At 43.2% G+C, this 14,273-nt stretch overlaps 1 protein-coding gene across 1 annotated transcript in view; it reads left to right on the forward strand.

Moving 5' to 3' along the window:
* The window catches only part of SLC4A8 (solute carrier family 4 member 8), a 52,344-nt gene that overhangs the window by 18,214 nt on the left and 19,857 nt on the right, over positions 1-14,273 (forward strand). Inside the window, exons 6-13 of the mRNA XM_054013092.1 lie at positions 751-842; positions 2,233-2,390; positions 3,092-3,179; positions 4,289-4,435; positions 7,095-7,186; positions 9,656-9,830; positions 11,367-11,500; positions 12,593-12,838. Of these exons, the coding sequence (XP_053869067.1) occupies positions 751-842; positions 2,233-2,390; positions 3,092-3,179; positions 4,289-4,435; positions 7,095-7,186; positions 9,656-9,830; positions 11,367-11,500; positions 12,593-12,838 (1,132 nt within the window). The remainder of the gene's footprint in view (positions 1-750; positions 843-2,232; positions 2,391-3,091; positions 3,180-4,288; positions 4,436-7,094; positions 7,187-9,655; positions 9,831-11,366; positions 11,501-12,592; positions 12,839-14,273) is intronic.

The raw sequence follows: 14,273 nt of genomic DNA on the forward strand, positions 1-14,273 counted from the left end.
TTTTGACTCCTTGGCGTTCATGCAATGCTGATCGCTGTGTCATAAGTATCAGTAAAGACTAACAGATTTATTTGGGCATAAGCATTGATGGGTAAAAAACCCACTTCTTCAGATGCAACCCACGAAAAGCTTATGTTAGTCTTTACGGTGCCACTGGACTCCTTGTTGTTTTTGTGGGTACAGACTAACACGGCTACCCCTTTGATAAGTATCAATGTAAAATCTTAGTGGAGACGATGCACTTTAGGTGAGGGGTATACAGCTAACCTCAAATAGCTACACTGACGTCAAAACTACCCAGGTCTTGTAAAAAATACACCTTTTCCTGCAGTGAAACTATAGCCTTTAACATGTATTAGAAATAAGAGGTGATTCTGTAAAACGCATGAAGCTATCACTTATCAAGACACCCCAAAATAAGAAGACTTCTTGTAATGGGACTCAGGGAAATTGGGAGGAAGTTTCTATAAGGGTTTTATTTTCTTTATTTCTCTTTAGTTATTTTGGTTTTTCATTACGGGACCTTGGGAGAAGGAGCTGGTCTTGGGCAGCTCAAAAGCTATTAATATGTTTGCTCTAGTGTCCTTTTAGCTAATGGGAGCAGTGTGTGATTACTTAGCATTCATGCAAATACAATGTTGGTCAGTACATCACATAGTACTAACTACTGTCCGGCAACAGTGTGTGTTTGCCACAAATGGTACAGAGGAAACATGCTTCCTTTGGCTTTCTGTTATCTTTTTCTTTTAGCAATGCACACGCTGTCTCCTCAACCTGGCACTACCAGTCTAGAAATTAAAAACGGCGTGACCCACGACACTAGTCCTATGGATTTAAGCAAGGTGAGATGCTACGTGTGGCTGTGTCAGTCAAGGTAAATACAAGCAATGTGCATAATTTGATGGGGCCAGATGTTTCGAGAGCTCAGCATACTGGGTGAGGAGCCCGCTTGAAAAAACTGGTCATAAATTTCATAATGGGGGCGAAGTAGAGATTGGTGACATTTTTTAGTCAAAACTTTTTTTGGCTAAAAAAATACAGATTTGGGTTGTCTGAAACCTTTTGTGTATTTGTATTGAATTTGCTGAAATGTTTCAGTTGGGGAAAAAATGGTGGAAAAAAAATCAAATTTTTTGGTTTTGACATTTTCTGACTGATTCATTTTGATTGGAAACAACTTTTCCTTTTGAATTTTACCTCAGTTCCAAAAAATGAAACAAAAAGTTTCTTTCAGGTTGAACAAAGTATTTCATGTGACCCGAAACAATTATTTGCTCCCCATTTTTTCTGGTTTGGCCAGCAAACCAAAAAATTGATGATTTGCACAGGTCTAGCGCTCAGTGCTTTGACAGACATCCTTGTTTAGATGCTTAAATGGGAGCTGAGTTATTTTGAAAATCAGATCCTAATTGTGGGTTCTGAGAACTTGAAAATCTGTTCATGAGTTCTTACAACTTGGTTTGACCCTTGGGTTGGGCCATATTGCCTTAACCATTTGTCCACTGAGATCAACCATTGACGTGTGATGCTTATTCCACATGGGAGGTTATACTGGAATAACTATATAGATTTAAATTCACTCATTGTTAGAGCCAGGTGAAGGTTTTTTGAAAAATAGTAAATTTGCCATTTTTCCAGGTGGTGACGCTCTTCAAAAATTTGAGTTGAATTTGGCAAATAGTTTCAACAGAAACAAAAAATTTTTTCAAAAAAGTCAAAATACCCCCAAATGTCCCAAAACAAAAGTACCCCCAAAGACTTTCATTGTGGGTTGAACAAAACATTTTTGGTTGACCCAAAATGAAACGAAACTATTAGTTTCAGATCAACCAAAAAGTTTTCTTTGACCGAAATGAATTTTTTTTCTTCGTTTCATTAAAAAAATATAAAAAACGTTTTTGATTGGAACTGAACTGAATTTTGTTTCAGATTTTTTTTGGTTTGCCTCCCCTCCTCACCCCGAACATAATATCAAATATTAGCTCATCTCTTCTCCTTAGATTATACAGAAAAAACTTTCCCATGGAAACAAGTCCTAAGGCACCTTTATAACAGTACAACTACATCCGTGCTACGGTTGTATCGATTTAACGATTTCAGTAGAAAAGCACCCCCTCCAACCAGAATAATTAAACCGATATAACACATGTGTAGAGAGCAGGCCTCGAAGGTGCAGTTGTTGATCTGGAGGAGTGACTCCTAATTGTCTAAAAATTATTTCTTCATAACTAGGCGGAGCTTCATTTCATGAAGAAAATTCCTACCGGAGCAGAAGCTTCCAACGTTCTAGTGGGAGAGTTGGATTTCCTCCTTCGTCCCGTGGTGGCGTTTGTGCGTCTGACGCCAGCCGTCCTTCTCTCAGGCATGACGGAAGTCCCGATCCCAACGAGGTAAGGATGTTAAAAAACACTTTACCTTTTTTTTTTAAATTAAAAAATATTAAAAAAATTAAATTAAATTATGTATATATATTCAAATCAGATAAAAAAAATTCTATGGAAAGTCCCAGTACACTCAGGCCAGCTTTTCTCTTATGCCTTTTATTAGCTTAGTGCACGGGTACGGGTTCCGAATGAACTCCACCCAGTGGGTGAAGTGAAGTTTTTACAGAAGCAATACACTTAAAGGGAGAGCTTTTCAGAGGCATTAATGTGCCTAAGGCCACGTCTACACTACCCGCCGGATTGGCGGGTAGTAATCGATCTATCGGGGATTGATTTATCGCGTCTCATCTAGACGCGATAAATCAATCCCCGAATCGACACCCATAGCCCACCTCAGCAGGAGGAGTAAGCAGAGTCGACAGGGGAGCCGCGGCAATCGACTTGCCGTCGTGAGGACGGACAGGTAAATCGAACTAAGTTACTTCGACTTCAGCTACGTGAATAGCGTAGCTGAAGTTGCGTATCTTAGATCGATCCCCCCCAGTGTAGACCAGCCCTAACTCCCATTGCAAGTCCATGAGCATTGTGTGCTAATTCCCATTGAAGCTGATTTATTGTGCGGATCCCTTTGGAAACTTCAGGCGGTTTCTTTTTGCTCTTTACCACCATTTAATAAAGGCATTTTTTTTTCTGTTTTCTGTGTCCAGGTTCTTATTTATCTTGTTGGGACCAGAAGGGAAAGCACAACAGTACCATGAGATTGGCAGGTCAATGGCCACCCTCATGACAGATGAGGTACGGTATGGCACAAGTGACCATTTCAGCTCTTCTCCTTTGCGTTTCCTTGTTTTCTGCCCTCTTCTAAATCATTCTGTCTTTCAGCCCAGGATTTAAGGGCACGTTGTACTGTCTGTTTCCAGACGGATAAGATGAAGAATGAGATCAGGATGGGTGTGTAACACTAGGGAAGTTTGTTCTCTTCCCCAGCAGCAGCCAAAATCCACATTTGCAAAATAGCTCAGACCCCATTTAGGCATCAAAATAAGCATCCGGCTTTTCAACCACTCTGCATAATGGCCCTGATTGTGGGTGACAAATAGGCTGTCTGAAAATTTTCCATTGAAACTGTTTTTTGATGGAAGGTTGAGTGTAATTTCAACAAAACAAAATGTTTTACAAAAAGTGTGTTCTGTGGAAAATTCTGAGATTTCGTTGAAAAACTGAATGTCTGAAAGTGGAAATATTTTAGTTAAAAGTTGAAATATAACAGCCAAATTCTGAAATATTTTGACTCTGAAATGCCACTGCAATGCCTCATGGGACGTGTAGTTCAAGCACCTCAGGCTCCCATTCTCCTCTATGTGCTGGGTTCCCCAGGCAGACTACACCTCCCATGATGCACCACGGCCAGTGATTGTCCAAGAGGGGAGGCCATGGTGCATTATGGGAGATGTAGTCTGACCAGAGAACCTGGCTTTTACAGGACAATGGGAGCATGAGGTAACCACGCTACAATTCCCATGAGGCAAATCGGTGGCATTTCAGAATCAAAATATTTTTTTTTTCACTGAGCTCTTGAAATTTTCTCTGGGAATAAACCTTATTCTCTGACCAGCTCTAGTCAACTAGCACTTGACAATCTGGCCCATTATTATTATCTTTTTGTTATTACTCAAGCAAGGCAGTGCAATCTAGTGGATAAAGCACTCGACTGGGATTCAGGAGAACTGTTTTTAGTTCCCTGCTCTGTCTCTGACCTGCTGTGCAACATGGAATCATAGGGTTAGAAGGGACTGCAAGGGTCATCTAGTCTAACCCCCCAAAGGCAGGCCACGCCAGCTTTCTGTGCCTCAGTTTCCCCTTCCTAAACTAAGCATGCCTAAACCTTACTCTCTTATTTGTAGATTTTCCATGACGTTGCTTATAAAGCCAAAGACCGTGGTGACCTTGTAGCTGGTATTGATGAATTCCTGGATCAGGTGACGGTATTGCCTCCTGGAGAATGGGATCCATCAATTAGAATTGAACCACCGAAAAATGTACCTTCCCAGGTAGGTAATATTTTTCACTTCCAGAATGAGAGAGAGACTAGAATGGCTGATGGGGATGTATGAGCAGGAACTGTACAAATGAGACCCCTGTGAAGCAGCATGTCATACTGGACAGAGCACAGGATGGGACCTAGGTTTTGTTCATGGCTCTGCAACTGTCACCCACACTTGGGGCAAGTCACTTCCCCTTTCTCTGCCTCAGTTTCCCCGTCTCTAAAATAGGGATCATAGCTAAGGCTACGACTTAATCATGGGTATTTTTAGTAAAAGTCATGGACGAGAAACAAACAATCACAGCCTGTGACCTGTCCATGACTTATACCATAAATACCCCTGATTGAATCTTGGGGGCGTCGCTGCCAGGGGGAAGCACACAGCACCAGCTGCTGCGAGGAGAGGCCTGGGGGCCCATGGCACCAGCTGCACAGGGGAGTCCCGGGGGGCGTGCAGCCAGGGGGTAGCCAGCGGCTGTTCTGGTCACCACCGTGGGGGGAGCCCCCCAGGGGACCGCTGCTCAGGCGGTCTCCAGGACCAGCTGCATCGGCTGTTGCTCGGGTGGTCCCTGGGGCCAGCTGCTTGGGCAGCCCTGGGGTCAGCCACACTGGCTGCTGCAGAATTCTGTGACTTCCTGTGACCTCCGTGACAAACACCAAGCCCTGATCAGAGCACTTCATTAGCTCACAGAGGGGTTGTGAGGATAAATACAGGAAAGATTGTGAGACATGCAGATTTAAAATTTTTATTAAAGTTAATGTTTGAAATTAAATATACAGAAGTTAAGAGGGAAGATACTGTACATCTGGGGTCAGGCTTGAGTTGTGAGGGATTACATGAATTGGTTACAAGGATGAAGAAATACATACATTTCACATAACCAGCATAGACCCAGATTGGGGTGCGGGAGTTTTTAGAGTGTCAGTGGATAAGTGGGCTCGGGTACGCCTCACATGGAATGTATTAAGAGTCCAAGTCAGTATTGGTGTAGGGAATAAGTTTATGGGTGGAGTGCGTCCCTTGGTTTGTCAGGGAAGGAAGTGGGTGATTTCCCTGGTCGGCGGTCTCGATTACTCAATGTGGTTTTGACAGTGTCCTGGGATGTGTTCCGTATAAATGTCTCTCGACCCCCTGATGGTGTCGGACACCATGAGCTGTCTCTACTACAGTAACGTTGGCCGTATAAGTACTCAGATAGCAGAAACGGCCAGGCTGGATTCCAAAGAGAGGGGCTGGTGGAACACTGTTCTGTATGAGAGACCCTCAGCTCTGGATCTAAAAACCAGTCCAAAATAAACTGGTTGTGTTCATCTTTTATGCCTGGTGCAAAGTGTATCTGTTAGTACAAAGTCAGGTAGGGGTTCATTTGTGCAGCGGGAGTTTGGGGCTGTTTAATTCTGTATCTGGTTGTGTAATTGATGGCAGAGCACTGTATGCAAGTCAGAAGAAAAGAACAGAAACCAATAAGTAATTGCAGCAGAGTTTCTTAATGAGGCTGGATGTTTCAATGTAGAGATGTGATTGGCAAGGTCCTAATGCTGCCCTGGAGACAATTAGGGTGACCAGATAACAAGTGCAAAAAATTGGGCCTTTTTCCCAATTTTTATTTTTGGGGAATGAAGGTTTAGTTGCATATCTAAGGGTATGTCTACATACGGCGGGCAGCAATCGATCCCGCGGGGATTGATTATAAATCGACCCCCGAGCCCTGTCCCGTCGACTCCTGTACTCCACTGCTGCGAGAGGCGCAGACAGAGTCGATGAGGGAGCAGCAGCAGTCGACTCATCGCAGTGAAGACACCATAGTAAGTCGATCTAAGTACGTCGACTTCAGCTACTTTATTCACGTAGCTGAAGTTGCGTAACTTAGATCGATCCCCCTCTCCCCACCCCCCCAGCGTAGACCAGGGCACAGACAAAGCCCCTAATATCAGGACAGCTGATCACCCTGGGTAAAATGGAATGTGAAAGAAACAGTGTGAATAAGCTACTCCCCTGAGCGACGTAAGTTACACTGACATAACCGCTCGTGCGCACAGCGGTATGTCGGCAGGAGAGCTTCTCCTGCCGAAGAAATAGGGTCGGGGTGTGGGGGCTTCCCCTGCCCACCCAGCACTCCTGCTGGGGAGCGGGATCAGGACGCAGGGGCTTCCCCAGCTCCCTGGCAGGAGCACTGGGCGGGCAGAGCGGGGCAAGCCACCATGCCCTAACCCCGCTCCCCATAGGAGTGCCGGGCGGGTGGCGGGAGCGGGGTCGGGACATGGGGGGTACCCATTTTTCCGGGGTCCCCCGATTGGCTGGGGTCCCTGGGCCTATGACTAATCCGCCACTGCTTACGCATGAGTGTCACTTTACTTGTGTATGTAGCGCCATTGACAGCATAAAATTAACTGCATGCATCAGTGTTTGTAAGACCAAGGCCTTAGTGTAGTGTATAGGAATTGGGTAGTACCCCTTTAAATAGTTCGGTAGCTCTCTAGTGGGCCTTTCTGTTATGGCAGAAGCCACCAGAACCTACCAGGGCAGCAGTATATACATGTACCTAGGGAATACGACCCAGTTCCTGTACACTCCACTAAGCACGGAAGAGTGTCTTACAATCAGATGCCTGGGATCTAGAGGCGAACACCACAAAGATCTCGCTCTTGTGTTTCTGTTTTAACAGGACAAGAGGAAGATGCCAGGTGTCCCTAATGGCACGGCTTGCCATACTGAGCCAGAACAGCACAGTGGACCCGAACTTGAACGAACGGGAAGGTTAGTGCGGCAAGATTTAACATTCACCTGCCTCTCCTTAAAAGTTCACCCTAGAGCTTTGCGAATAATGGATTTTTTTTTTTGGTTGGCTGTCACCTGTCTTTTTGTTGTGTTTGTACAGCGCCTGGCGCAACAGGGGGTCTGACATGCTAAGAGAATACAAATAGATAGTTTTTTTTTAAAGTCAGGGCTAAAAAGGTTTCAAGTTGGCACAATTTTTTTTTTTTTTTTTGGCAAATCGAAAAGTCTAGAACATTAATTTTGGGTTGAATGAAGTGTTTTGTTTAAGTTGAAGCAATTTTTTTCACACGTGTGAATGTCTTAAAAATAAAAGTAAAGGAAATTTCTAAACAAAAAGTCCTTTTCAACTGAAAAATGAAAATATTTTGTTTCGGAAATGGGCTTATGGGGGGAAAAATGTATCGATGTGGGTCAATGCTTGTCCTGAGCCCACTCTAAAATTGAGAGGTGTAGTATATTAGTTTATATAGTTATCAATTAGCTATCAACTAATTAGTTAATTAGTTATCAATTGGTTAATAGATAAGGTGTATATGATGATGCTCCAGTCTAAGTAGAGTAGTTCCTGGATTTTGTAGGACCAATCAAGCTTGTTGTGTAACTCAGTGGAGCTCTTAACAAACACAAACTACAAGAATCGCAGAAGAGGACTGCTTAGTAAAGACAGTGTGTTTTCTGCACAAGGCAACGTGGTTTATGACCAGTAATGCACCGTATCTCGCATATCTGTAGGTAGGAACATTTGGATAAAGAGCCTTAATTTGAGTCAGATACCACCAGGGTGCATTTTAATGATTAAAGGAAGAATATAAGGCTTGACAATAGAGCTGGTTGGAAAATGGGAAGGTTTTCTTAAGGGAAAACGTTGACTTTTTGGCACCAAATTGAAAACCTAAATATTGTACCTGAAAACCAAAATATTTCCTTTCAAGATGGTGCCTCGTGGGAGTTGTAGTTTGGGTGGCTTATGCTGCCAGTCTCCTTTTTGGCTGGAGCTTTCTGGCTGGACTTCATCTCCCATGATGCACCACTTTCTCCCCCTTTTGAGGGGAGTGGCTGCATCATACCACTTCGGGGTGGTGATGTAGCATGGGAGATGTAGGCCTGCGAGAGTGCCTGGCCTCTATAGGAGAATGAGAACATAAAGTAGCTGAACTACAACGCCCATGAGGCACTTTTAAAATAAAAATACTTAGGATTTCAATATTTCACAGAAAAGCTGAGATTTTTCTCAGAATTTTTTTAATCAAAAAGGGGAAAAAATCATTTTTTTGTCAAAATTTTCCTTCGGGGGAAGGAGGAGCAAAACTTAGGGGCAACTCACATTAGTCTGATGTGGCTCTTTGTTTCCCTCTAGTGGCTAGACCATGTAGAGAGGTCCTGCAACTGTCTCTGGACTTCCGTGCTTATAGGACACCCTTTAGTGGGGATGGGACCTATCAACCCCCCCCACCCTGCAGGGCTTCTTTCCCCTGGATCCCACCCCGTGAGGGTCACCCCATCACCACCATGCAACCCACCTACTTGTGCCCATAAATATTTGTGCCCCATGTGTGAATGATTGACCCTCACCGATTATCAACTGTCTTTATCTCGCCCACCGCCCACCCCCCCAATTGGGGACTCTACAGTTCGTATGTATTATGTGTGCTGCCAACCCCAACATAACAAACATCCCCCCCATACTCTGTATGTTCCCCCAATGACTGACAACTGACTCCTTGAATCGTTTGTACCGTCTTTATTTTTAAATATTCTCTAATAAAATTTAAATCTGAGTATATCCCAGTGACTAATGGGTTTTATCTTCCCAGCATCTCTGCTAGGCAGAGAAGGTCTGTCGCCATATTCCAGATGGGGAAATGAGATGCAGGATACCTTAGGTGACTTGTCCACCGTCACGCAGGATGTTTTCTGGCTGGGCTGGGGATCGAGTGCGGTTCTTTCCCCCTAGACTAGTGGCTTATCCACCAGGCTATCGTACCTACCTATCTTTCCATCCTAACGGCTGGTTCTTTAGGTCAAGCAATAGCAGCTTATGCTTTAAGATGTAGGGATCCTAGGTTTAATCACAACCAGGGGCGTTGTTGTATCCCGATTTCTCTCGCTGTGGGGTGAAAACAATTATTTGAACAACACTGGAACTCCTCATTATTATTGGCTTGTTGGGTGACTTCGGGCAAGTCAGTTCCCCGCTCTGTGCCTCAGTTTCCCCATCTTTAAATGAGGTTACTGACACTTCCTCCTGTGCAAAGCACTTTAAGATCTCATGGAAAGCATTGGAGCGAGGCATCATTTCATTATGAATAGTGTCAGAGCAAGGTGTAGGGTGGATTGCAACACAGAGAATTTACAAGACAGCATTGCTTGTCTCTTGTTTAAAAAAGAAAATCTGCCATTGTTGTCTCCAATGGGGGAAAAAATATCATTTTCTTTTCTTTTTTGCAGGCTCTTTGGTGGTTTGATCATGGATGTGAAACGAAAAGCTCCTTGGTTCTGGAGTGACTTCAGGGACGCTTTGAGCTTGCAGTGCTTGGCGTCTTTCCTCTTTCTATACTGTGCCTGCATGTCCCCCGTGATTACCTTTGGGGGGCTGCTTGGAGAAGCGACCGATGGACAAATAGTAAGAATATTTTTTTCTAATGCATAATGTATGATTCCCAGGAGAACAAGCTACATCAGAGAACACCAAGAGCAATCGGCATTGCATTTCCCTGCTGCTAATATGTTTTGAGTTCTATTGATTTGCCTTCTGCTAGTTGAGCCTTTAGGGGGCAGGTTTTCTCCACAACCAGGCAGTCTAGGAATTTAATTTTTGTTTAAATGAAAGCTGAGATTCTGGCGTAATCACTTGACTCTGGGAGCTGGGGCTTTAAGAAACCCCACCAAATATCATGAGGCTCGTGATAAACTCATGAGAGTTGGCAACACTGACTGATTTCGTGGATCTATATTAATTCACACCCACAAAGCCTCTGCCCCATGGCATTCCATGGCATGTGCTGCTTATGCTTCGGGCAGGCTAACAAAGTGTAGCTTTCAAGGTTACATTTTCAAAGCTGTTATTCCACGGGGCAGCCCGCTCCGTTTGGATAGGTGAATAACACTAACCTGGCGGAGTGATTGCTATTTAAAATTAAGATCCTGTCGTAGGTAGGATGGGAGGCATAGATAGAAGGTGATGGGTGTCTGTGTAAAACTCTCAGGGTACATCTACACTTATCTGGAGCTGGAGGTGTAGATTCTAGCTGGAGGAGGTATATCCGTGCTAGCTCCAATTGAACTAGTGTGCTAAAAATCGAGTGTAGCTGTTGCAATAGGAGGGGCAGCAGGGACTAACCGCTGTGAGCACAAGTCCAAAGTCTCTAGTTATTTGGTTTCCCATTGCGCTGCGTTAGACCGTACAACTCCTCAGCTTGTCTTTGCCAGTGTGACTATCTCCCCACACCCCCACAGGTTGTGTATTTATGTAAAGGTTGGTAAGAGTGTGCCATGAGCCCACGCCACTTTCATTCAGCACTGTTCACGTGTTCTTTTATATGGCAGCATTTTGCAGTCGTGGGCTGGAGTCCAGAACCCCCAGAATGGTATAAAATCTTAAGGAAGGAAGAGGCATTTGCAGATTTTACTCACTAAATCCAATACATTGCAATCCATAAACAATACTCATCCCTAGCTCTTATCTGGCACTTTTCATCAGTAGCTCTCAAAGTGCTTTACAAAAGAGGGCGTTCTCATTATCTCCATTCTACAGATGGGAAAACTGAGGCAGCGTATTTAGTTCCATCAAAAGGAATATATGACTGTGAAGGATCTCCTCGGTCACTGACTGAAGTCCCTTAGTACTACACCCATATGCTTATTACTGTTTAGTCATGTAAAATGCAAGCAAAGAGACGCAAATTGGGATTTTCAAACCAACTAAGAGATTTGGGTGCCAGATTCCCATTAAAAATCTGGCCGGGTGTTAGTCTCTTTTGAAAATAATCGCATGAATTCTCCATTAAGGTCCTGTACAACGCTCTGGCAGCGTAGACTCAGCTTAAAATGATGTGAATATAGTTTACGCCCACCTAAATGAGATTCAGACCCAATGTGTATAAAACTTAAAGATGGAGGAACATTTATCTGTTGCTTGCTTGTTTGTTTTTAACTTCAGAGTGCAATAGAATCCTTATTTGGTGCCTCGATGACTGGAGTTGTATACTCTCTGTTCGCTGGACAACCCCTCACTATCTTAGGAAGCACTGGACCGGTGCTGGTGTTTGAAAAGATTTTGTTCAAGTTCTGCAAGTAAGGCTGTGTGCTCTTTACAATGTACAGAATCGATGCATGTGGCCAGGTGGCAGATTAAAAGAATAGCAGGGAAAATGTGTATTAAAAAAAAAAAGCAAATGTGAGATGCAGTTTTATTTCCTCCTTGGAAATAAAACATTGCTGCTTTCACGAGTGATGGTGTAAGACTGGAATAGTGTGAATAGATTTAATAAAAATTGGAACAGTGAACAATACACGGACTTTCATGAGCCATGAATGTGTTGCTCATGTGCTTAAAGTTATGCACATTCTCAAGTTCCTAGCCCCCATCTCCAAATGCTTGTCTCTTCCACTTCTTATGTCCTGTCTTTTAGGTCTGGATCCTGGAAACACGTATGCACATGCTTAACTTTAAGCATATATCTAATAGAGCTGATGGAAAAAGTGGTCCCCCCCCCATAGAGAATATTGATTTTTGAGTAGAAATTTGAATACTGAAAAACTTTGAAATATTTCACTTTGTGGACATTTTTGGCTGACATATTTTGCTTTCCAAGCATTTAGTCTTTCTGCAGAAAGCAGACACGTTCATTAAAAAAATAATTCATTGGAAATCCGAATGTATAATCCTTAAATTCAATGGGATTAGTTACTATGGCTGGTAGGAAATTTTCCATCCAAAAAAAAAATTTCTAAAGAAACTATCAATAGAAATTGTTTTTTTTGGGGGATGGAAAATTTCCTACCAGCCGTAGTAACTAGTCCCATTGAATTTACGGATTATACATTCTTAATGTTATGCATGTGTGTGTTTGAAGACGGTGAGCTCTTAAGGGCAAGGACTGAAATTTTAATATAGAAGTATACAGTGCCTGGCTTAATTGGGCCACTGCTAGGTTGATTAATAATAATAATAATAATAATAATAGATTTGAGCTCTTCTCTGCCTGGTCTACACCCTTGATTGGTGGTAGTTCGCCTGGAGAGCAGTGATGCACTTAATTGGTCCTCATAAGAGTCTTAATGCATGAATAAAATCCTTCCCAATTTCCTGTTCCGTTCACTGAAAACTGTGCACTTGTTTGCTTATTCTGACCTTTGGTGCTTGTCCCTGGCTCCTTTTTGCAGAGACTACTCACTCTCCTACCTTTCCCTGAGAACCAGCATTGGACTGTGGACTGCTTTCCTGTGCATCGTCCTTGTGGCAACAGACTCCAGCTCCCTAGTATGCTACATCACTCGCTTTACTGAAGAAGCATTTGCTTCTCTGATCTGTATCATTTTCATCTACGAAGCGCTAGAGAAACTGATTAAGCTGGGGGTGACCTACCCCATCCACATGCACAGCCAACTCGACCACCTTACCTTCTACTAGTGAGTTCATCTTGGTTTTTTTTTCTTCTTTTCTTTTCTAAAGCTACTCTCATCAAACAGGACAGTAAGATGCTGATTCAGCAAAGTATGCCTAAGCCCATCCCTGTTTAGCAAAGCACTTAAGCACATGTTTAATTCCCTTTGACGTCAGCAGGACTGCAGGACCTTGCTGAATAAGAATGGATTTAAACACGTGCTTAGAGGAAGATGATCTAGCGCAGTGTTTCTCAGCCTTTTTGATAACAGGGACCAGCTTGTTGCCTTCCTAAGTTCTGTCAGGGAGATCTCGGGGACCGGCACTGGTCCATGGATAAGAACCATAACAATGGCCATACTGGGTCAGACCAAAGGTCCATCTAGCCCAGTATCAGCAGCCAAGGCCAGGTGCCCCAGAGGGAACAAACGGAACAGGTAATCATCAAATGATCCATTCCCTGTCGCCCATTCCCAGTTTCTGGCAAACAGAAGCTAAGGACACCATCCCTGCCCATCCTGGCTAATAGCCATTGATGGACCTATCCTCCATGAATTTATCTAGTTCTTTTTTGAACCCTGTTATAGTCTTGGCCTTCACAACATCCTCTGGCAAGGAGTTCCACAGGTTGACTCTGCGTTGTGTGAAAAAATGCTTCCTTTTGTTTGTTTTAAATCTGCTGCCTATTAATTTTATTTGGTGCCCCCTAGTTCTTGTGTTATGAGAAGGAGTAAATAACACTACCTTATTTACTTTCTCTAGACCATTCATGATTTTATAGACCCCTATCATATCCCCCCTTAGTTGCCTCTTTTCCAAGCTGAAAAGTCCCAGTCTTATTAATCTCTCCTCATACGGCAGCTGTTCCATACCCCTAATAATTTTTGTTGCCCTTTTCTGAACCTTTTCCAATTCCAATATATCTGTTTTGAGATGGGGCGACCACATCTGCACGCAGTATTCAAGGTGTGGGCGTACCATGGATTTATATAGAGGCAATATGATATTTTCTGTCGTATTATCTATCCCTTTCTTGATGATTCTGTTTGCTTTTTCTGACTGCCGCTGCACATTGAATGGATGTTTTCAGAGAACTATCCACAATGACTCCAAGATCTCTTTCTTGAGTGGCAACAGCTAAATTAGACCCCATCATTGTATATGTATAGTTAGGATTATGTTTTCTAATGTCCATTACTTTGCATTTATCAACATTGTATTTCATCTGCCATTTTGTTGCCCAGTCACCCAGTTTTGAGAGATCCTTTTGTAGCTTTTCGCAGTCTGCCTGGGACTTAACTATCTTGAGTACTTTTATATCATCTGTAAATTTTGCCACCTCACTGTTTACCCCTTTCTCCAGATCATTTATGAATATGTTAAATAGGACTGGGCCCAGTACTGACCCTGAGGAACACCACTGTTTACCTCTCTCTATTCTGAAAACTGACCATTTATTCC

This window comes from Malaclemys terrapin, chromosome 23, assembly GCF_027887155.1.
Source record: "Malaclemys terrapin pileata isolate rMalTer1 chromosome 23, rMalTer1.hap1, whole genome shotgun sequence".
Taxonomy (NCBI): Eukaryota; Metazoa; Chordata; order Testudines; family Emydidae; genus Malaclemys; species Malaclemys terrapin.